Source organism: Hemiscyllium ocellatum, chromosome 17 (assembly GCF_020745735.1).
Source record: "Hemiscyllium ocellatum isolate sHemOce1 chromosome 17, sHemOce1.pat.X.cur, whole genome shotgun sequence".
NCBI classification, from domain to species: domain Eukaryota; kingdom Metazoa; phylum Chordata; class Chondrichthyes; order Orectolobiformes; family Hemiscylliidae; genus Hemiscyllium; species Hemiscyllium ocellatum.
Window position 1 is genome coordinate 23,542,926 of NC_083417.1, and position 21,532 is coordinate 23,564,457.

The 21,532-nt window shown below is 39.8% G+C and overlaps 2 protein-coding genes across 3 annotated transcripts in view; one reads left to right on the forward strand and one right to left on the reverse strand.

Annotated features, from left to right (window-relative positions):
- The window catches only part of cmip (c-Maf inducing protein), a 220,290-nt gene that overhangs the window by 20,876 nt on the left and 177,882 nt on the right, over window positions 1–21,532 (reverse strand). The window contains exons 11-15 of one of the 2 annotated variants that reach the window (XM_060838000.1): window positions 14,819–14,884; window positions 12,874–12,900; window positions 11,226–11,274; window positions 8,929–9,036; window positions 3,536–3,652 (exon numbers count right to left, since the gene is read on the reverse strand). In XM_060838000.1, coding sequence (XP_060693983.1) covers window positions 3,536–3,652; window positions 8,929–9,036; window positions 11,226–11,274; window positions 12,874–12,900; window positions 14,819–14,884 — 367 coding nt within the window. Of the gene's footprint in view, window positions 1–3,535; window positions 3,653–8,910; window positions 9,037–11,225; window positions 11,275–12,873; window positions 12,901–14,818; window positions 14,885–21,532 lie in introns of both variants that reach the window. The other variant, XM_060837999.1, reaches the window with a different exon arrangement.
- On the forward strand, window positions 6,470–8,217 carry LOC132823896 (type III intermediate filament-like). The gene has a single exon (XM_060838001.1). The coding sequence runs from the start codon at window positions 6,485–6,487 to the stop codon at window positions 7,832–7,834; it is 1,350 nt and encodes a 449-aa protein (XP_060693984.1). The 5' UTR covers window positions 6,470–6,484; the 3' UTR covers window positions 7,835–8,217.

Below are 21,532 nucleotides of genomic sequence, written 5' to 3' on the forward strand. Positions count from 1 at the left end.
AAGATGAAGAAGAATTAGATTAGAAGAATCCCTACAGTGTGGAAACAGGCCCTTCTGTCCAACAAGTCCACACTGACACTCCAAAGAGAACCCGCCCAGACCTATTCCCTGACCCAAAAATACTCCTGGCTAATGCACTAACACTATGGGCAATTTAGTTCACCTGACCAGCACACCTTTGCATTGTGGGAGGAAACCCACACAGACACAGGAGAATGTGCAAACTCCAGACTGATAGTCATTCAGAAATGCTAACCACGGAGCCACTGTTGGGAACTGAAGTTGAGGTCATGGAAGAGAGGCATTAGGCTGCCCAGTCCAAGAATGGAATATGAAATCAAGGGGTTACAAAGGTATGGGTGAGGGTTTCAGCATCGGATGAGCGGAGGCAGGGGTGAAGTTAGGTAACATTTCAATGGGTTCAGAATCACGCTGTTTTGACCACAGAAGAAAAATGTGGTGACAACCTCTTTGTGGGGTCAAACATAACAGCAAGATTGCAAATTGCCTTGTTGAGTTTCAAAATGTTGCTAGGGAGGGGGATGAAGTCAATAGCTAAGGAATGAACTTTGCACGGGGGCCTGAAGACAATGGTTTCAGTCTTCCCAAAATTTAGCTGGAGGACATTTCTGGCAGAAAATCAAAACTCAGAATGAAACTGTTGGAATTCTCTCTCACTTGTTGTCTTTAAAGTATAGTAGCCCAGGATTACTTTTTAAAGCAGACATTCTGACTGCTGTGTTAATCTCTGGACTTGTTCCTCTTAATCTACAAATATTGCTTCTTTTCTCTTTTCAAAAGAAAATGTCAAGGTTATGAAGTACATTTCACATGAGCCAATAACTTGCAAAATATTAGCCTAGAATAAACTTGTCCACAATTAAATAAAATGAAAATGTCACAAAACATTAGAAATGCATGTTCATGTATCATTTTAATAGTAAGATTGATGAACAGACCGACAGGTAGAGACATATTGGTGCGCCACAGCCTAGATTTTAAATATAGTGTTAATAAAAAAGAACTACTTAATATAACTTTGGTACAACTGCCATTGTAACTTTTATTATCCTTCCATTTACTCCAATCAGATGCAGCCAATTCTTCATTCAAGTTTATTAATGGGTGTCCGCAGAGACTTTTTAAAATAGGATTTGACAGCAAGTAATTACAATGAGAGCAACTGCTAATGTCTGTTGTATGATCAACTTTCCCTTCAAATTGAAATTTTTCAATGACACACTCTTGAAATACCAGCTCATGAAGAGACCAATGTTCATGGTACATTGTATCATTACCTTTGCATGACCAGTAGGCAAATAATATTTTCAAAGAGGCTTCTGCAGTATTTTGAAAGATACATATTACTCACAAAAAACAAACTCTTGGCAGTGAACTCATTGCTGTGATTCAGTCTCTGGGGCAAACTCTGCTTCACTTGTACGGTTCATGAATGTCATCAGAAATCCTCAACTGAATTACAGCATTTTGATTCACTGCCAGCTACCGATTACAATATATTTAATGACAGTCATTGGGGTACAAGACTGTAGCAGCTCGGATTTCAACAGAGTGACTTTTCTGTTGTTAGTACTCTTTTATCCCTCGAGTCTTGACAATAACACTCGATGCAATCTGCAAATATTTTTTATTATTTTCCTCTAATTATATGTTGCTTCCATGTTTGGATCCAGTAATCTGTTCATTGTCAAACTGTCTAAATAGCATACAAAGTAAATGTAAGATTTAACTGACACTCAGATCCGTGCAAACAACACTGTTGTTAGGGGTGATATTTCACTAGAGTACAGCTCTCAAGTCTAGAAAGTTTCACATTGTAAACAGTCATTGAATCCCTTTCCCACTCCTATAAAACTAAATTAGAAAGTAAAAGAATGTTTGTGCTAGTCATGACAGACGTATGTTGTCTGAATGTTTTGGCCCTATTTAAAAACTGATGCTTTTCAAGTCACTCGTCAATATAACTTCACAATTGCACAGATTTACAACTCAGCAGAGAGTCTCTCTGTTCTAGTGAACATCCTGAAGAAACAGAAGGACTCTAAGTCAAGGAAGTCCGATTTAATGAAGTTCCTTTGGATAGCCGGGGAGACCTTTGGTGAAGTGTGCGGATGACCCCTCAGTGGGAGGGATAGATGTCTCCGAGAGGTTGGGGCAAGAGGTGTGGGATTGGGACAGTGGTGTAGGTTGCAGGGTGGGATCGAGGGGAAAAAAATGAGGTTATGAAACCTACACAGGAATGAAACCATACACGGACTGTCAAAATTATCAAGTAGTTGTCAAAGAATTTGAATACCAATTATGTTTTCATAAGAGATTAGTTGCAGAAATTTGATCTTTTTTAACAACTGGAGTATTTTTTAAAATTATATAATCAATTGATATATCTATTTATTTCATGTCAAAAGAGTTTCTGGGGTTGATTATTGTGGATATCAGGTGAGTTGGCATGGGGTTAGATGGTGACATGCTTTGGTACTGTTAACAAAGGCTTGGCGATGAGGTACCGGAGGTGAGAGGGGCCAAGTGCCTGCGAAGACAGTCATTTGGTGGGAATAGAGAGATTGAAGAGTGAGGGGGGCATAGGGAGAATGGAGGTATGAGATAGCATCAGGTTGGCCTGGGATGGAGGACAAGAGAGAGAGAGAGAGAGAGAGAGAGAGAGAGAGGATGGAGAGGTGAGAGAGAGGGAGGATGGGGAGATGAGAGAGGGAGGACATTAGCAAGAAAAAGGTTTTTGGTTTTATTCTATTTTTAAAATCAAACTGTAGTATAGCGCCAGTGTATTGAGGCAACTGTTGCACCCAACCCAAGTATGCAGCCAACAGTTTCTTCTTTAGTTTGGAGGTCACCAAGCCTCACACCCAAGCAGCCCTGCAGCCCTGAAATATAAAACCTTCCACGGCACTTGGCTGACATCTGGCTTGTGAAATTGAGAAATGTCCCACCTCTGCTTTGAGGGAAAACATGGGCCTTGTGTCTATTCCAGAGAACTCAACTCCTAAACTCAAGATTCAGATTTGGATGTCAACATCTGGGAGTGGGTTTCCCCTTCCACCAACTGGTCTGGAAGCAGATGGCATGAACTATCTCTTTCTGAAAGTTCAAAGCTATTCCCACTAGGCTGGAGCTGGATCCATGATGAAATCTTAAAAACTGAATCTCTGGCTCTCTCAAATAACAAAAGACAATAAAGACCATGTTGGGGAGGAAAAGTAAAGTGAAGTATCAGTCTTTAACACAAATCCAGTTTGCATGTGACTGTTTATTATAGGGTTATTGCATTGCCTGATCAAAATAATCTATACTGGCTTGAAAGCAGAGATTTTATTTACTGGAAATGTACAAGTTTATCTTCCTTTCTAACCATGTTATGAAACAAAGACTTGCATATAAAATGCAATGTTGCTCTTGACAACTGAAACAAAATATATTGAAGCAATATGCAGTTAGGATACATGCAGGGTATGCTATTCATGAGGTTATATAATCCATTGCAATGTGGGAGTCTTACCTCTACCATTGTTTGATTTCCTCTCAAAGCCAGCAGCATACAAGGTCCCAGTTTGTTTTCAGCCAGTGACAGCAGGAACTTCTTTGTCTTATAGCAGGAACCCATTAAAATGTGCACCTGAGGAGAAATAAAAAAATGACTGTACTTGCGTGACAAGCAAGGTATCATGATGCATACACAGACATTTACAATTTTCGCATTTTTATCAGGACACCATTTGTGCAATGCGATATTGGTGATGTCCATCTCATCTATTGCTAGGAGAACCAGCACTGCCCACTTTTCAGAAGGACATGAACTAAGTGCCAAATAGTTGTTTTTCTACTCCCAAGAGCGGCTAGCCAATCAGTCAACTTCAGCGCATTACTGCTCAGTACTGCCACTAGGCAAGGCCTGGCAGCTGTCAGTATTGCACCCACCTAAGCCCAGAATACAAAGTGAGTCAGGCTGCATGTAGGTGATGACAGAAGGACGGGTTGCAGAGGAAGGCAAGAAAGGGAATCAGCCACAAGGCTAAAGGCCATGCTCTCAGCAGCTCCCACTTCCTAATCCTTCGGTTAGGCTCTGAGAGCCTGGCAGTGAAGGAAGCCCTCACATAAACCCAACAGAATTTGCTTCTCAGATTTCCCTCCAGGTTACTCCCCCACCCAACATTAATTACCCAATGAAAAGGCCTCAGTGGTAGTAGGGGTTGGGAAGGCTGGTCACTACAGGGCACTGCAAACGTAGAAAGACAGCACGGTCCCCACTCGTGACCCTCTCACCCAGCACATTCTTCCAATGCCACCACTTCAGTGGGTGGGCTGGGGACATTCAATTCTGACCATATAATTCAGAGATAATTAAGTTGCACATGTGCCATGCACCAATAGCTACATATTTGCATTCCTTGCCCCCGCATGGTATGTTTTAAATCTCAAAAGGGCCCCCAAAGAGGGAAAGCAAAAGCACACAAAGATCTCTGCTACTCCCCCAAGCCTCCCGTCCTCTGGACCCAACCTCCATCCCCCCAGCCTTGTCACCTGAGTGACAGAGAAAAGGAAACTGTAAGGAGCAGCAACCTGGAATCCATCACTGGCCGCATTTACTTTAATACTGGCAGCAACCCACGTATCGAATGCTGCGAGATTTCATAAACCTAAATAGGCAGGAAAATGCCTCACTGTGAAAGTGCATTTCAATGGTAATTTTCTTGCTAAATAAAGCCTTTACTATTTCGTTAATTCGAAGCATTTGCATCCTGTGCCATATTTGCGAGTAAACAAAAAAAATGTGAGGATGAAACAGGTCAATGTGACTTGTTCTTGGCTTAAATAAATGTTATTTTACTCTTTCTACCAGAGAAAACAGAAAGAGGATCATATGGCAGTGTCCTCCCCTATCTCCTTCACCTGGTCAAATCAGGATTACAAGAATTCCAGCAAGAAAGCCTCAGCAGGCTCATTGGCTCTGCTAGAGATTGACTGTGGACTCCAAATGGTTCAACTAAAGTTCAGACAGAATGACGTTATGTGAAAGCAACCCTGGAACTTGCCTATGACAACAAACACAATGGCCCCATTTGTCCACTGTGTTTCAGTCCCTCAAGCTTTTCATATCGTAGCTGCAAATTTTAATTTGTGGTGAATTTTCAACTAGAGGACAAAGAGCAAGTCAGAATGTAAAAGTTACTTACTCAAATTATCGGTCTAGTAATACTTCTCACTTTTAGCTATTTCCGTAAATCATGGCCATAAAGGCAGATATTTGTAACAGGCTGGTATAATACATCAGTCATTCAAGAAATTTAATACCTCCTAGCACAGAAACTAACTTGGAGCAGTGTCTATGTAAAGCCTGGGGAATAATTAAATTATTTTATGCATTTGGAGTTAAACTCAGTGGAAGCTCCTGTGTTATTGAATCTGCTGCAATGGAACTAACAATAGCTCAATCTTTGCAGAGAGCTCAGTGAGAGGCATGGGATGGTAAGCATCACAGAGGATCAGGCAAGCGAGCCGTGGTATAAGTAGAGGATAGAGCATAAGGCTGCTGCCAGGTAACTTCAACATAATTGTAACCTATACCCAAATGGGATTTGCAATGAGCTCTTGATAACTAAATAAATGCAAACCCTTTCCGTTCTCAGCCAGATTCCACTCAGAATTAGATTTTAATTGGTTTAAAAGGGGACTTAGCAGCACAAAAGTGGCTTATCATTTGTTGCAAATGTGGTTGGCACCACCTTTTAAGCGTCCAATGTTTGGGTTACTAAACAGCCCAAATTGATTGAGGTATATAATAACAATAATACACAAACTGGGTTCTTCTAGTGGGTACTATCAATTTAGGATATCAATGTGCTAGAAAATTCATTTCTTTGGGGTTGGGGCCAAGATGAGCATTTGTGTTTCAAATAAAGTTGGGTTTCTGTCTCATCAGAGGCCCCCAACCTGTTGATAGGTCGGGCTTTGGAATAGCACAGCAGTTCAGGCAGCATCCAACAAGCAGCGAAATCGACGTTTCGGCAAGGGCTTTTGCCCGAAACATCGATTTCGCTGCTCGTTGGATGCTGCCTAAACTGCTGTGCTCTTCCAGCACCACTGATCCAGAATCTGGTTTCCAGCATCTGCAGTCATTGTTTTTACCGGGGTCTGGAATACCCAACATTTGTTTCTCAGCCACTCCATGGTTTTCCAATGAATGTGGTCTGGCCCTTAAAGTGGACTGGAGACTCCTTGACACCATCAGATGAGAGGCACCCTGTGACTATTCTAACAGCCAAACTCCTTTGCTAAAGGGGTCTGCTGGGGTACTGGCCAAACTGATCCCAAAAATATGGCTGCAATAAGGATGTGGGAGAGAAGCAAAAAGAAGGTTAAGATTATAAACTTGCTCTTACAGCCGAGGAGTTCTACTTGGTGAAGAATCCATCAGAGAAGAGGACAGAGTCCGACAAAGGATTACAAAATGACCTCCAAAACAAGTGTCTACCGCAAGATGTTCGTAGAAAAACCCATCCGGACCACTTCGGGGATTCGCTCGTACTCGTCTGTGAAACCGGGGCGAAGCATCGTTCCTTCTTACTCCAGGGTCAGCTACACGGTACCGATCAAGGCACAGAGCACACGGCGTTTGAGGAGCAGCGCTCCCTCAGCGGCCATGAGCAACAGCCTCAACTTCTCCCTGGTGGAAGCCATGAACTCGGAGTTCAAGACCAATCGCAGCAATGAGAAAGCCGAGATGATTGAGCTGAATGACCGTCTGGCCGGCTTCCTGGAGAAGGTGAGAGGGCTCGAACACCAGAACAAGATGTTGCTGGTCGAGCTCGAACAGCTGAAAGGGAAACCCCGGTCCAGGATTGGGGACATGTACGAACTGGAGCTGAGGCAACTGCGGCAGCAGATTGACCAGATCAACAACGAGAAGTCCAGAATCGAGGTGGAAAGAGACAACCTGGTCGACGATCTCCAAAAGCTGAGGGAAAAGTTGCAAGATGAAATTCTTCAGCGGGAGGAGGCTGAAAACAATCTGGCAGCTTTCAGACAGGATGTGGATGATGCCTGTCTGGCACGCTTAGATCTGGAACGTAAAGTTGAATCACTGCAGGAAGAAATTATGTTCTTAAAGAAACTACACGAAGAGGAAGTTAGTGAATTACAAGCTCAAATCCAAGAATCACAGGTCAAGGTTGAGATGGATATGGTCAGACCTGACCTTACTGCAGCACTCCATGAAGTTCGTTCTGAGTTTGATAAGCTTGCTGCTAAGAACATTGCTGAAACTGAGGCATGGTACAAGTCCAAGTTGGCGGATGTGAATGATTCTGCTGCTCGCAATAATGATGCTCTTCGCACAATGAAACAAGAGAATGGTGATTACCGCAGACAAATCCAGACACTGACCTGCGATATTGATGCACTTAAGGGAACGAATGAATCTCTTGAGCGCCAGATGCAGGAAATGGAAGAACGTTATGCTTTGGAGGCAAATAATGCCCAGGAAACCATTGCCAACCTTGAAGATGAGATTGGTAACTTGAAGGATGAGATGGCCCGTCATTTGCAAGAATACCAGGAGCTACTGACTGTAAAGATGGCTCTCGATATTGAGATTGCAACCTACAGGAAATTGCTGGAGGGTGAGGAAAACAGGATTTCTATGCCTCTGCAATCATTTGGTTCTCTGAGTCTTGCTGATGCCATGTATGAGCAGCAGCCAACTGATGTTCAAATGTCAAGGAAGAATGTTGTCATCAAAACAATTGAGAGCAGAGGCGGAGATATAATCAGCGAAACTACCCAGAGAATTGAAGACTGAACCTACACTTCAGTCCAAGAATGCTCTTTCATGTGCATGGAAGCTGATGCTGATTAAGAAAATTGCTTGACAAGAATGTCCTTCCTCCTTTTAATCACCAAGAAAATTGTTGGCTTTAAAGTGCCTTTCTGATTGAATTGAAGAGCACCAGATTCAATAAAGTTGTGTTGTAAGCTGAGTAGAAAAGTAAATGGCTTTAAAGAAGGTTTAATCACAGTCTGTTTACAGAAAGAGTCTCTAGTTTACAATTGCACAATGATAAATAGCAATACTTCATTCATCAGTTTTGAATCTTTATTTACAGGTTCAGAATCTCAGTTGCTTTATTCTTCCCCAGCAATTACACGTAAGCAAGCTCTAATAAAACTTTGAACAAAAAAAAAGATTATAAACTTAGCTGAGAGAAGATAGAATCATAGAATCCTTACAGTGTGGAAATAGGCCATTCAGCCCATCAAGTCCAAAAAGAGCATCCCATGCAGACTCACCTCCTTACCCTCTCCCTCTAAGCCTGCATGTCACATGGTCCATCCCACTTACCTGCACATCTTTGGACTGTAAGAGGAAAAGCGCTCAGAAGAAATCCATGCAGACATGGTGAGAACCTACAAACTCCACATCGACCAAGGGTGGAATCAAATCTAGGTCCTTGGTGCTATGAGGCAGCAATGCTAACCATTAAGTCACCATGCTGCCCCAATGGGATTCAAGTTGAACATAAACACTGGCACACTGGCATGGATTAGTTAGGTACACTGGCCTGTTTGTTTGCAGCTATCCTATACAATCCATATGTACAAGTACAGCTTGAAAAGTGCTTCACCTCCAGCTGAAATGACGCATGACACTCAGTGTGCTGACAATAAGCAGGTTAGATTACAATTTATCTGCTCACAATGGGATTGTTAGAAGGAAACATACTATCATTTATTTCCAATAGCTGAAACAGAACTCCAGCAGTAGAGAGCAAAGTTTCTGATTATTTACTAGATAGAATATTGCAATTTTAACTCAATTTAAGCAACAAATTGTTATCTTAGGTTTATTTGTAACATAAACAGAAGGTATTAACTCACATTATTGCAAACACGTACCATACTGGCAAAAAGCTCCCCATCATCATCACAAGCGACTCCTCCTGGACTGTAAAGTTGGAACCAACCATCTTTGCCAGCTCGAACACTCAACAAGCAGGAATGGACCTGCCAGAATACAATTAATCAGCTTGAGTGCCATGCCTTGTATTTAAAGTATGCTCAGTGACCCATATTACATCGGTACAGGATGACTTTGACTTACCCAGAGATCTATGTTTAAATCCAGGTCATTTTAATATTTTCACAACCAGTGAATCAATCATTCTATGTACTGTGTCTCATTTAAAGCAAGGAGTTGTGGACAAATGAATGACTTTACTTGAATGCAATTTTAATTTTAAAAAAGACATGAAATGAATAATTGCTTCGTGAAAAAAAACAAACACGTATAGATATATAGATACACACACACACACACACACACATTATTGGCACATCATTTCGCTGAGGTGTTTTCTGAGTAAATTGCTAGACTCAGTGCACAAAGGGACACTTGTGAAATCAGGTATTAATCTAACCATCTGAATTAACCAAAAAAACATGGGAGCATTAAAAGGTCAAAAACTACAACAGTAATCCACATGCTGAGAGTTAATAGCTTGATTTGTTGTTGTGTTTTTGTTTGATGTTTTCATTATGGTCTACTTCTTGAATAATCAATGATTCCCTATGTTGAAACCAACCCTCAAAGCAAAAGTTAATTTTCTACACCTATATCAAAGATAGCTATTCCATAATTCACCAAGGCTCCTCAGACAGCACCTCCAAAACCCACTACCATCTAGAAGGAAACATTACTGCCTGCAAGTTCACCTCAAAGCCACACACAATTCTGACCTGGAAATATAATGCTTTCATTGCTACTCGGTCAAAATTGTGGAACTCCCTCCCTAATAGCATTGTGGGTCTACCTGCATGAATTAGACTGCAATGGTTCAAGATTCCCTTCTCAAGGGTAGTTAGGGATGGGCAACAAATGATAGCTCAGCCAGTGATGTCCAAGTCCCGTGAATGAACACAGAAACAAAACAAAATAAAAGTTAGTCCTTATGGTCAGTGTGACAAAAGTGTGAGGTCAACTGCTAGCCACAATTTTCAGTTGTTCTGTAAATGTCATAATGGGGTTGGTTGATTATCAAAGTCTGGCCCCACTTAATAGGTGAGCAATGGATAGTCTTCTTAATTTGTCCCCCTCCCTATCCCAGCAATAAGAAAATAAATTGCAGCCTACCTGATGCCAATTAGCTAACTTAATCAAAGACTGAAATTGGATTTGAATGCATTCAAAAGATACTGAGCCAACATTTACTACAAAGATAATATAAAGGTGAACAGCACTTTGCTATTTCTGTGCAAATTGAAAAAAAATGGAGGTGAGTGTCGATGCAAGGTTAAATCCTGGCCTGTAAGCTGTACATGATCAGCGAGACATTCCTGAACTGATGTCATATATGCAGACTAAATTCAACTCAAATACATAAGGGAGTAACTATTTCCGTCTAAGCAAAATAACCCCTTTGTCAATGAAAACCAACTTTTACAAGATTGGAATCTGATTTCAGTTGTTGAAATGATTTGTACTTTTTTTCCTTTTTTTGCTTATGTCTTCTCACTCTTCATTTAATATTTTCCTCTCTTCACATCTTTCTGTGCCTGATTTGATGTTAAGCTCAGTTGTAAATGTCAGTTCTTTGTTTTGAGCCTGTGCTGTTCATGAATAATATTTCAAACTGGTTGGATAAGGAGGGATACAGTACTTTTTCCTGATCACACAAGTCCCAAATTTGCTCAGAGCACACTGAAAACTCACAGTGCTTGTTTCTAGAGTTGGTAGAAATAGAAGAATGTGAAGTAGATTATAAGAGCGATATGGTGCAGGAGGAAGGACCTTATGATTTAACGTTGTGGAGCAGTAGGGGCCTGTTCCAAAGGCAAGTGGGTGAATGGACCCCTTTCATGTTGTACCATTCTGTGATTCTATGATGTACTAAATGCAAAGCGTGCTTAAATGTAGTTTAGAAAGATATGCCTAGATGTTATTATTGTTGGCTCACACAGACAAATACTTTATATGTTTGTGCCTATCTGCTATGCTGAGGAGGCGTTATGCATTCTTGTGTTTCACTCCTGCTTTATATCCTATGGCAGATATAAATCTTTACAGAGTACAAGAAAATGATTAACTCCTGTGTTATAACAAAGAATGTAATGCATATTTGTCTGCTAATTTGATTACCTGTAACTTCTAGTTTATACCAAGATTTTTACCAAGGTATTTTGTGGATTTTACTCACTTCTTGCCTTGGATCTTCTGCAAATCTCTGTATGACATACTTTAGTTCCCTGAGAAGAAGTACAAATAGGTAACTCGAAACCATCCAACTCCTACTGTCTTTACAAAGTATATTAGGAAGTTTGGTTAAAAATAGGAATAGTTTCTATCCTAGCTCATTTTGCTGCTGGCAGTCAGTGAAATTGGAATGAGGAATCACAGCAGACTAAAAGACATTACACCATGGTTAGATATTTTTTCCTCTTGATAAAAGCTTGAAGAGATCCCAGTTATTGGAACTGCACCTGCCTGTTCTCTTGCCAAACTAAGGGCAAGACGCAAGATATCTGAAGAGCTAAATTCATCAAAACAGATTTATTTGGTACACAGATGTAAAAGGCTAGTTTTGAAACCTTTATCTGCTTTTGAGTTGGAAATTCTACAAGTGCTGTTCTTGTGACTGATTAGTATAAAGTGGCACTTTTAACTCAGTCAATTCACTGTTATGTTCTCGGCAGATACTGACTGAAAGCCAGGTTAACATCACTAAAGCACTGCTTTTGTGAAGACTGTATTTAATTAAAACTTTTTAAGGTGATGGAGTGACTGAAGCAACATGAGCTCTGTTATTTTCATCACATCCAAGTGAGAAGATGACGTATTTCAACACATTTTTAAGCACTGTATTAGTTGAAAACAAGATTTATCATCTGTTAAGTTGTGCACTTTAGAATAGAATTCTACATCATAGCTGACAAATTTGATTAATGTATTGCACTTACATTTAGATATATTTTCCTCTGGTCATTAAGAGTGGAATGATTACTGGAGTGCATTACCTCATATTAATAGCTGAGGAAAATATTACTGAAAATGCCCAGAAGGCAGTTTGGAAATGTGGACCTATAATCATTCCTGCAGTTTAAAAATGTTGTACTAACCCACAAACCAATCACACAATTGCATTGAAGTTACTCAAGCATTAAGAACTGAATTGTTTAAAAAATACCTCAGAGTTGTAGATATACATGGACTACATACATAGACACTAAAGTGTATATCCACCGCACACTAGTAGCCAACAGATAAGGTATGATTTACACTGCTGACATAAAGCTTAGGAGTTCGACCTTCTACACCGATCAATAACCAAATTTCTGAAGTATTCTATTTCAGTAGAATTCAATCATATTTAAACAATATGCACATAACATTGTTTATCATTTCATATTGTCCAGCTAAGGGAAATGATTAATTTAATGTATTCTAAGATACATCCATTGTCAGAAACAGATTTTGTAAAATGAACATCAACGATTAAGGATTTTCCAATAAAACAGGTCAATGGTTTAGGAATAAACAAGTTGAAAGAGCCAATTGGGTCAGATTTAACTGTGCACCTTACCTCTTGGTTAAGAGGTACATTTGTATTCCATATATTTTACAATTGTTTCTTATATTAATTAATGAAGAAGGTTTGCTTGCTGGAGTTGGGGATTGAGGGAACATCCAGTAAATGCTGTTTATGCTGTCTTTTCTTGGAAGACAGAATGTAAAGAAATGTCTCACAGTTCAGTATGTTTTTTCCATGTACTTCACTGTATTCAATATTACAAATTAAATTGAACTGTACTCTTATCTTGGTAAAACATATAAAATGTATTACTTACTTTGTGAACTTCACATGTGCAAGTGCCCTGTTGATAAAATGGACAAACATTTCATCCATTCATCCTTAATACATTTATTCATTAAATGTAGGTGGTTTCATAAATTTTAAAATATTTTCACAAATTTTCATAAATTCCAATCTATACATTAGATACACGGGATATTGTAATCCAAAATAACTGTTCACAATTTTTTATTATTTCCATTTTCAATGTTAAAGAGAATAAATGGAAATTTACTTCAGCATACATGATTAGAATACAGTAGCAAATTATTAAAGATCATTCTTTTGGTTACATCAAATTAGCAGCTTATTTTGTTAACTCTAGCATCCGATCGCTGGGTTGGTAGAAAAACAAAATAAATTAGCAATATGTTAGCCATTGTTTTCTTTGCCTTGTTGATGAGCTTCAATCAATGTTTGCTGTGCTAATTGAATGATGTGCATGTCAGGTCGGGGTGATAGGTGCTAATATGATCTTGAAAGCTTGATTAAAGCTAATTCTGACCCTTTGGGCTGTACTTTTGAAACTACTGTACTGTTTACTCAAAGAAAGGTCCCAAAGAATACTACTGTACAGTGGAGGCTACATTTCATTTGATCCCCTAGCTAGGCAATGCAGTCTACATCAAGAAGGTTAACATAATGTTCTGCTTACAGGAAGAGAAGATTTGAGAAGTTATTTATTTTAAGATACAGAACTAATTTTCAATTTTGGATAACTGACCACTGATGTCTCACTCAAAATCTTTTCAAAATTCTTTCATGGGACATCAGCATCTCTAACTAGACCAGCATTTATTGTCCATCCATAATTGTTCTTGAGAAGATGGTGATGAGGTGCACTCCATGTGATGAAGGTACAATGCAATGCTGTTGGGGAGGGATTTTGACCCATCAACAGGGAAGGAATGATGATATAGTTCCAAACTATAATGATATGCATTTCAAACCATTTTTGATTTAAAGCCTTCCCCTGATCTGGTAGTATTTAGCCAATGTCAATAAATGTTTTGGCTTCCTTTGTGTTGTCATTCAGATCTATAGAATTCCTGGCATTAGGGATATGGTATCAAAGTGATCATATTAGTAGTCCAATAAACCATGTGCGAGAGTTCACACCTCACCACAGCAACTGGGAAGTTAAATTCAGTAAATTAAATAAATCTGGAAGAAAAGCTTGAATCAGTAATAATAACATGAAACTACTGAATCGTTTGCTAATGTCCTTTAGAGATGCAAGTCTATCATTATCACTGGTTTATGCTTATATTTGATTCCAGACCCTCAGCCATCTGATTAATTCATAACTGGGTCCTTTTAAATGGCCTAGCAAGGTACACAAGAACAATTAGTAATAAAGAACTTCACCAGTTAACAAAGTAAAATACAATTTTAATTAAGTTCTATTTCACAAATAAATTGCACTGTTTCTCATGTTTACATTTTTATATCTCAAGTTAATCTATTCTTCTGTATAGTCATGTATGTTTGTTCAGCTTTGTGACTATTGAGCAAAATGTCAGTTCTGATTGTTCTTCCACAGCTTCCCTCTTCAGGACGGAAATCTGAATTCTCCATTTTAATCCTTAAACTTCCAACATTCAAAGCATCTATTTCCATCCCTTCGTAGAGAGATGTGTTTAGTTATTTTGTCATTATACTCCCTTGGGTAGCACTCTCTTTCTGCTTTAATTTCAAGATCTTGCACTTTTGAGTCTAGAACCGAAACGAATCAAACTTTATCTATATAATCTTAATTATTTCCTATGCCATTGATTTGTGTGAACCATAATTTCTGCAAAGGTTTCCACCCCAATTTATATTTTACCAACCGCATTACATCCTTTTAGTGGACAACTATGAGACAAAGCTTTGATTTTCACATGAAAAGGAATACATTTTAGAAGCAATATTTGTGTTCTCCATCTTAACATACTTACTCTTTGGGAAAGGGAATAGGTTGAAGGAGACTAGCAAGTGCAGGTCTCCAGTCATCGTAATCTGACCTGCAGTAGAGACAGACAAATATCAATTCCTGCACCAGTTACACGTATGTTTAGAATTAACAAGCACATTTCCTAAAAATCAAAACAAATATCCAAAAGTCCAATACTTACTTCACTCTACCCAACAACTCAAAAATTTCTCCCAAAAAAATGAACTATTCAATTTTACATGTACTCAACCAATAAGGTTCAAAAACTGTAGAAGAACACAAGAAATAGCTGGTCACATGCTCTGAGCTGGCTCAGTCATTTAATAAAATCGAGAGTGATCTTTCAATTAATTTCCACCTTCCTACCCTATCTCTATATCCATTATTCCCATAAGTATTTCTGATGGTTAGGAATGTTCTGCAATTTTTTTGTGTGAAACAATTTATTTCTTGAGTAAATATTTCACACGCTAAAGCGAAAAATAAAATCATTGACACATTGATATGAATAACCTAGACATAACTCACAACTGCACACAGTGTTCTAGAATGGATTTAAAAGGCACAATAAGATTCAAGGGGTCAGCGCCCTTACTGAATTATGCCACCTAATAATAAATTATCAGTGGAAGAAAATTCTGGATGCTTTCCACTTATGTAGCAGACCATAATAAAAAAAAGTGACCTCACTCTCTTGCGTGTAAATTACAGTCATTTTATACTTTCAAAACATCAGCAAATTTGTCAAATATGCTACATAGTCCACACTAATCAACAATAAGTCTGACCAGAACAGGTTTTATCTAATTTTATGTTTGCTCTACGTATGGACTTCCCTGCAGCGTGAAATTCAATTAATGATCAAGTCCTTTCAGAATTATCTGGCTTAAGCTGTACTGATCCTGTGCGTCAAATGTGTAATTCACCTGTTTAAGAAATTTTTTTTTTTCGGTATGACCCTAACCTCAAAACAAGATGTCTTATTTAAATTCTTCCAGACAGCTTCACTAACTGATCCATTGTCTTTTCTGGAAAAGCTTCAGTACTGTGTATGAAGAATTACAAAGTGGAGGACAATGAGTTCACAAGACACTGTAGAACAGTTATGCAATCATTGCCTCTGGCAATGCTGGTTTGCCAAGTCCCCATTAGTTATTATTAAGACCATAAGTTTAGAAACATAAAAGTTATGACATACTTGCAACTTTGTATTTATTTTCTATGGTACTATTTTTAAAGATGCAGCAGCTTATTACGTTGATTTCTGATACTCTATTTGAAATGACGTGGACAGAGTTCTGGCTCTGCTAGTTGAGTTGTGCAACTGATTACAATGGAAAAAAAGTGATGCAACATCAAAATCTCAGCAGAAAATCACAAGATTATCACCTTGCTTCATATAAAATTCTGAAATGTTGCTTTATTGATACTAATTTGACAAAACATTGTTAAAATATTACATTTTCCAGTCATACAAGTAATTGGGAAATTGATAGGATGCCACTTTCTATTTTAAGTGAGCCATTGATGTTTTAGACTGGATGGTAGGACTGTCATTAGTAAACCTGTCCTTTGTGATGGATTCTTCTAGTGGGATTCTGCTACTACATTAAATCCTTAAATAAGCCCATCCTGTTCCTTATCAGTTTAAACCAACCTAGGGGTTATTCAATTCACCACCACACTGAGTTGCAACTTACTCTACTGGAGTCTGTTCATTCAATGAAGTCTTCATAAGAGATTGTTAGCTCAAATTGCAGGTCGTGGAACTGAAGGCAAGTGATTGACCTGCTTAGTAAATGGTTGAGCAGCATAAGAAAGAGAAATGGACAGGTACTATAATTGGCAAGCTTTGACTACTCATGTCATACAAGGATCTGTGTTGTCGCCTCAAATATTTAATGACTCTGATTATAAGAGGAAGAGCTTCATATCCAAGTATGCCAATGACACAAAAAAATTGGCACAAAGTTAAGCAGCAAAGATGAAAGCAATAAATTACAAACAGATATTGATTTAACAAAAGGGCAAAGATATACCAAATGAAATAAAGAAAAAAAGCAAAATTATCAACGTTAGACCTGGAAGGGATCAAACATAGTATGCTTTAAGTGCTGAAAAGCTCAAAACAGTAGAGTTCCAGTAGACTTGGGAGTTCATTAACAGAAATCGTTAAACTGTCATGGCCTGGTCAAAAATATATATTCAAAGGGTTAATGAAATGTTGGCCTTTGTACTAACAGGAGTGAACTACAAGATGCTGGAAGTCATGCTACAGCTATGCAAAGCCCTGATTTGACCACACCTGGAGTGCTATATCCAGTGTTTATAGTGCACACATAATTTTTAAAATGAGGGCAGGTTGGGGGGGGCAGTATACTACACGCTTCCAATTAATGGCTCATTAAGCTCAATGTAGAGTTAGTGAACAGCCTGGAGAGAACCAGAAAGAGATCTTCAATGGATGAAGAGAAAAAATGGCTATTAGTGCACACCTGCCTGGAGTACAGCACAGGGCTGGACCTAATACAACCTCAGCAAAACATGTCTGCTCTTGTATTCTATCCCTCTTGAAATGAATGATAACATTGCACTTGCCTTCCCAACCGCCAACTGAATCTATAGGTTAACCTGAAGAGAATTCTGAACTAGCACTCTTAATCCCTTTGTGCTTCAGATTTCCAAAGCCTTTCCTATTTTTTTTCTAAATCAATGCCTCTTCTTCTAACCAAAATGCATAACCTTACACTTCCCCACATTGTATTCTACCTGCCAGTTCTTTGCCACTCTCCTAGCCTCAAGTCCTTCTGCAACCGTCCAATACTACCTGTCCCTCCACCTATCTTTGTGCCACTAGATCTCCTTTATCTAACATGCTCATTACCTTCTCAAAGAATTCTAACAGATTTGTCCAGCAATGACATCCCCTTTATGACTCAGCCCTATTTTATCATGTACTTCCAAGTAGTCTGCAATCTCTTCCTTCATAATGGTCCCAAAATCTTACCAACTACTACAGTCAGACATCCAGCCCATAATTTCCCATCTTCTGCTCCTTCCCATCTACATTAACCATTTTCCAGTCCGCTGGGACCCTCCCTGATTCCAGTGATTCTTGAAAAAAAAACAATGTCTCTGCAATCTCCTTGTCTGTCTCCTTCAGGAAGAAGTTTGGGATTTAGTTCTCTTATTCCAGGTGATTTATCCACCTTCAGACCTTTCAGCTTTCCCAACACCTTCTCCTAAGTCATGGCCACTACACTCACCTCTGGCTCCAACTTTCTTGAGATTCTGGTAAGTTGCTGGTGTCTCCTACTGTGAAATGTGATACAAACCATTTCTCCCACACCAATCTTTGAACCACACATTTTAATATCTAATCTTGTTGATCTTGTGCCAATTTCCTTGTTGGACAAGTAGTAATCCACAGATCGTTATCTTTTTGATACTGCTTTTTAATTTAGCTGCCAGCTGTTCTTACTCACTCAGCAGGACCTCTTTCTACCTATATCATTGGTACCCACGTGAACCATGATAACTGGATCTTGCCCCTCCCACTCCAAGATCCTTTGCATTCCAGATGAGATATCAAGACTCTCAATCTTGGCCACAGAGAACAGTGTCTATTCCCCTGATTATATGATCCACATTTACAACCCCATTTCTCTTTTCTCCCACTTCTTGAACGGCTTCCTGTACCACGATGGTATGGTCAGTTTGCTTTGCCACCCTACAGCCCCTACTCTCATCCACACAGGAATGATAAGCTCAAGATGAGGTGCCTTCAGCACTACCTCCCGGATCTCTTTACTTGACTCGTTGTTAACACATCCTCCTGTTCCTGTCCCCTGACTGAATTAGAGGTTATTAACCTAAGGCACATGATCTGCCTGCTGAAACGCAGCATCCAGGTAACTCTCCCCGCTTCCTGATATATCACAGTGTTCAAAGCTCAGACTCCAGCTCATCAACTCTGAGCCAGAGTTCCTCAACCAACCAACACAATAACCATAATAAGTTCCAATAGCCCCACAACATGCGGGTACAACACATCAGCTGACTCACCATCTCAGTTTCACTTACACAGTTCATTTGATTTTTAGAAGTTTCGTGCTGGTCTTTTACTATGTTGTATATAAATATGTCTGCTGTTTACTTTCAATGTGCAAGTAATCTATACTACAGTCAAATTTTAGTATTTCCAACCAATGAATTTAAGGTTCACCTGTGATGTCACTACAGAGGTTCTCTTTACATTGCTGAATGATCCATAATTAAAGACAGCTTTGGCAGATGAGAATAGACTCAACAATGTTTTAGCGAGTTTTGGCAGATCTGGCAGTGAACAGCTAAAACCAAATATCTGCCAAGTTGCTTCATGTTTCTGTCTCTTAGACTTAAGGGGTAGAGACGAGTGCAGTGTGAGAGAGAACCAGTAAAAATTTGAAACAGCAAAATGGGTTTTAATAATAACTGGGATATTGAAGGTGTCAAAAAAACATCATTTGCTCGCAAACATGGGTCATGTCTGCATTTCATAAAAGGAAGCTGTGCAGTGGAAGTTGAATGTTTAGAACTAATCACCAATGGTCAGTCAACAGGAGACAGACATGTGCAGATGATGCACTTGGAATCTTAGTGGAATACATAGAAGGGAGTAGCGAATCCTATGTCCATCCTCTAATCACACACTGAGATGGCAGCTCAGCTAGCCACAGTTTGACAACAGCAGTTTGGATTTGGGTGCAAAGCAGCAGAGTGTTAATGACCTCACACAAGTGGCCAAGATTACAGAATGCATTTTCAAGTGACATATCCCACCAACTACAGCACTAGCATCATATTCAATGCGCCACATGCTCATCACTCACTGATCAGCAAACGCAATCAATTATGACTCATATGTGATTAGCTTGACCTCTCCATCACACTTAGCCATGCTAAAACATCGAACACATCATAGCTTATACACACTCCTAGCTATTCAATAATGACAACCATATCATCCAAACAGATTGCACATCATTCAGGGACACATATCTCTCTCTCTCTTTTTCTCTCTCTCTCCCTGCTTAAAAAGGGACAGCAGGAATTAATTGGAGAGGGACAGGCACGCCAGTATGACCAAATATCAGGTGACACTGGCCACTATTGAAAGAGCCAAGTGTGTGTTGCTGGAAAAGCACAGCAGGTCAGGCAGTATCCAAGCATCCACTATTGAAACAGCCAATGATGAGGCGCAGCCAGGAGTGAAGCTGAAACCAACAGGTGTTGGTATTCTTCTCAGGTGCCACTTCCTATCATTCGATAATCTCTTCTTACTGAGAAGCTGCAAATAGCATTAGTGTGCCCAACCTCCTTTTATCCACTCTTCCCTCAACATAAACTGACCCTGTGCCTTTTTCTTCGGGTATCCAAGTGGTACAACCTGACCAAACAGTGGGTGCACATTAAAGAGGAGAGTGATGATGAAGACACAGCACAGTCACTTGATGTTGCAATCGCAGTCACTGGTACAGGTAGCTCCGAACATCATGGGTGAATAGATCTGCATGCAGTCAGATTGAAATTCAACTGTGTGGCAACCAGGACAGTGGACAAGAGTACTGCAGGTTCACGTGAAAGCATGGTCGCAAAAGGAGTTCTGTTGCATAGCTTTTAAATTGATCTTCAAATGTTGCAAGCTAAGCTGGAAGGCTTATGAACATACACAATAAAATATTTTGTGCTCAAGGAAGCCTTCCTGATTTAATTGGAAAAGACTGTGGAATGATCTAATGGAAACTGGGCACAGGGCTTTGATCAGACCTTGGAGCTTACATGGTGGCCATACCTGTCTTTGCATTCGTGGATCCAATCACGATGCAGCACCTGATGCGCAAGTCCCAGCTTCCACTGAATCACAAACAGTTTCCACTAGAACCCAAGTGCCGCTGCCATCATGGCTTTGGATAACAGTGTTCACAGCTGTCCAGCAATCTGTCCTCCAAGCCATCCCTAGAGATGCTGAGGTGGCATCAGCAGTGTGGAACTGGCTATCCTCTCTTAAGAAGTCAGACTGCACCAATACCACTCGACCAGTGCCCTGTTTGGTGCCCATCGATGCCCATGCTGAGATAGAGCAGCTGCAACTAGACCTTCCTGGCATCAGAGCTGCTCGAGCACATCGCCCAAGGCCAAAGACTTCCTTCCACCATCCATGCTGCAGTCACCCAGGCAGGAAGACGACTGCACTAGGACCTCAAGGATTCCAAAATGTCAACCATGGTATGCAAGTAAATGTCTGAAGACAGCAGGGTAAAGGATCCCACGTTCACTTAACTTCCTCTGATTAACATGAAGCACGCAGGTCATGGCATCGATCAGCATGCAACACTGATTTGAAACCAGCAGCTCTATTTTGGTGTCTCACATTTCAGGCTACACCTTTATTTTTTAAACCTTGTATAGCTGAACATACGTTAGGTAGCATGGAGGAAGCCACACCAGCGCTGTTTAAAGTGATCATCAACAACTTACAGATTAGTTGCTGGTTGATTACTTCTGGCTGTTGCTTCAATTCTGTATGTTTTTGATGCTTCCTACACTTGCTTCAAGTTTCATAAGTGATTGGCAAATGCTGACGTCACACCTTCTGCACAAACCAGTTGCTGCCAGTCATGGATGGCATTCTTCTGAAAATCAAGCAGGATTGGGTGAGCAGAAGCCATGGAGACTA

Excerpts from the sequence above, each read along its gene's own strand:
- LOC132823896 (XM_060838001.1), top strand. The coding sequence starts at position 6,485 with ATGACCTCCAAAACAAGTGTCTACCGCAAGATGTTCGTAGAAAAACCC.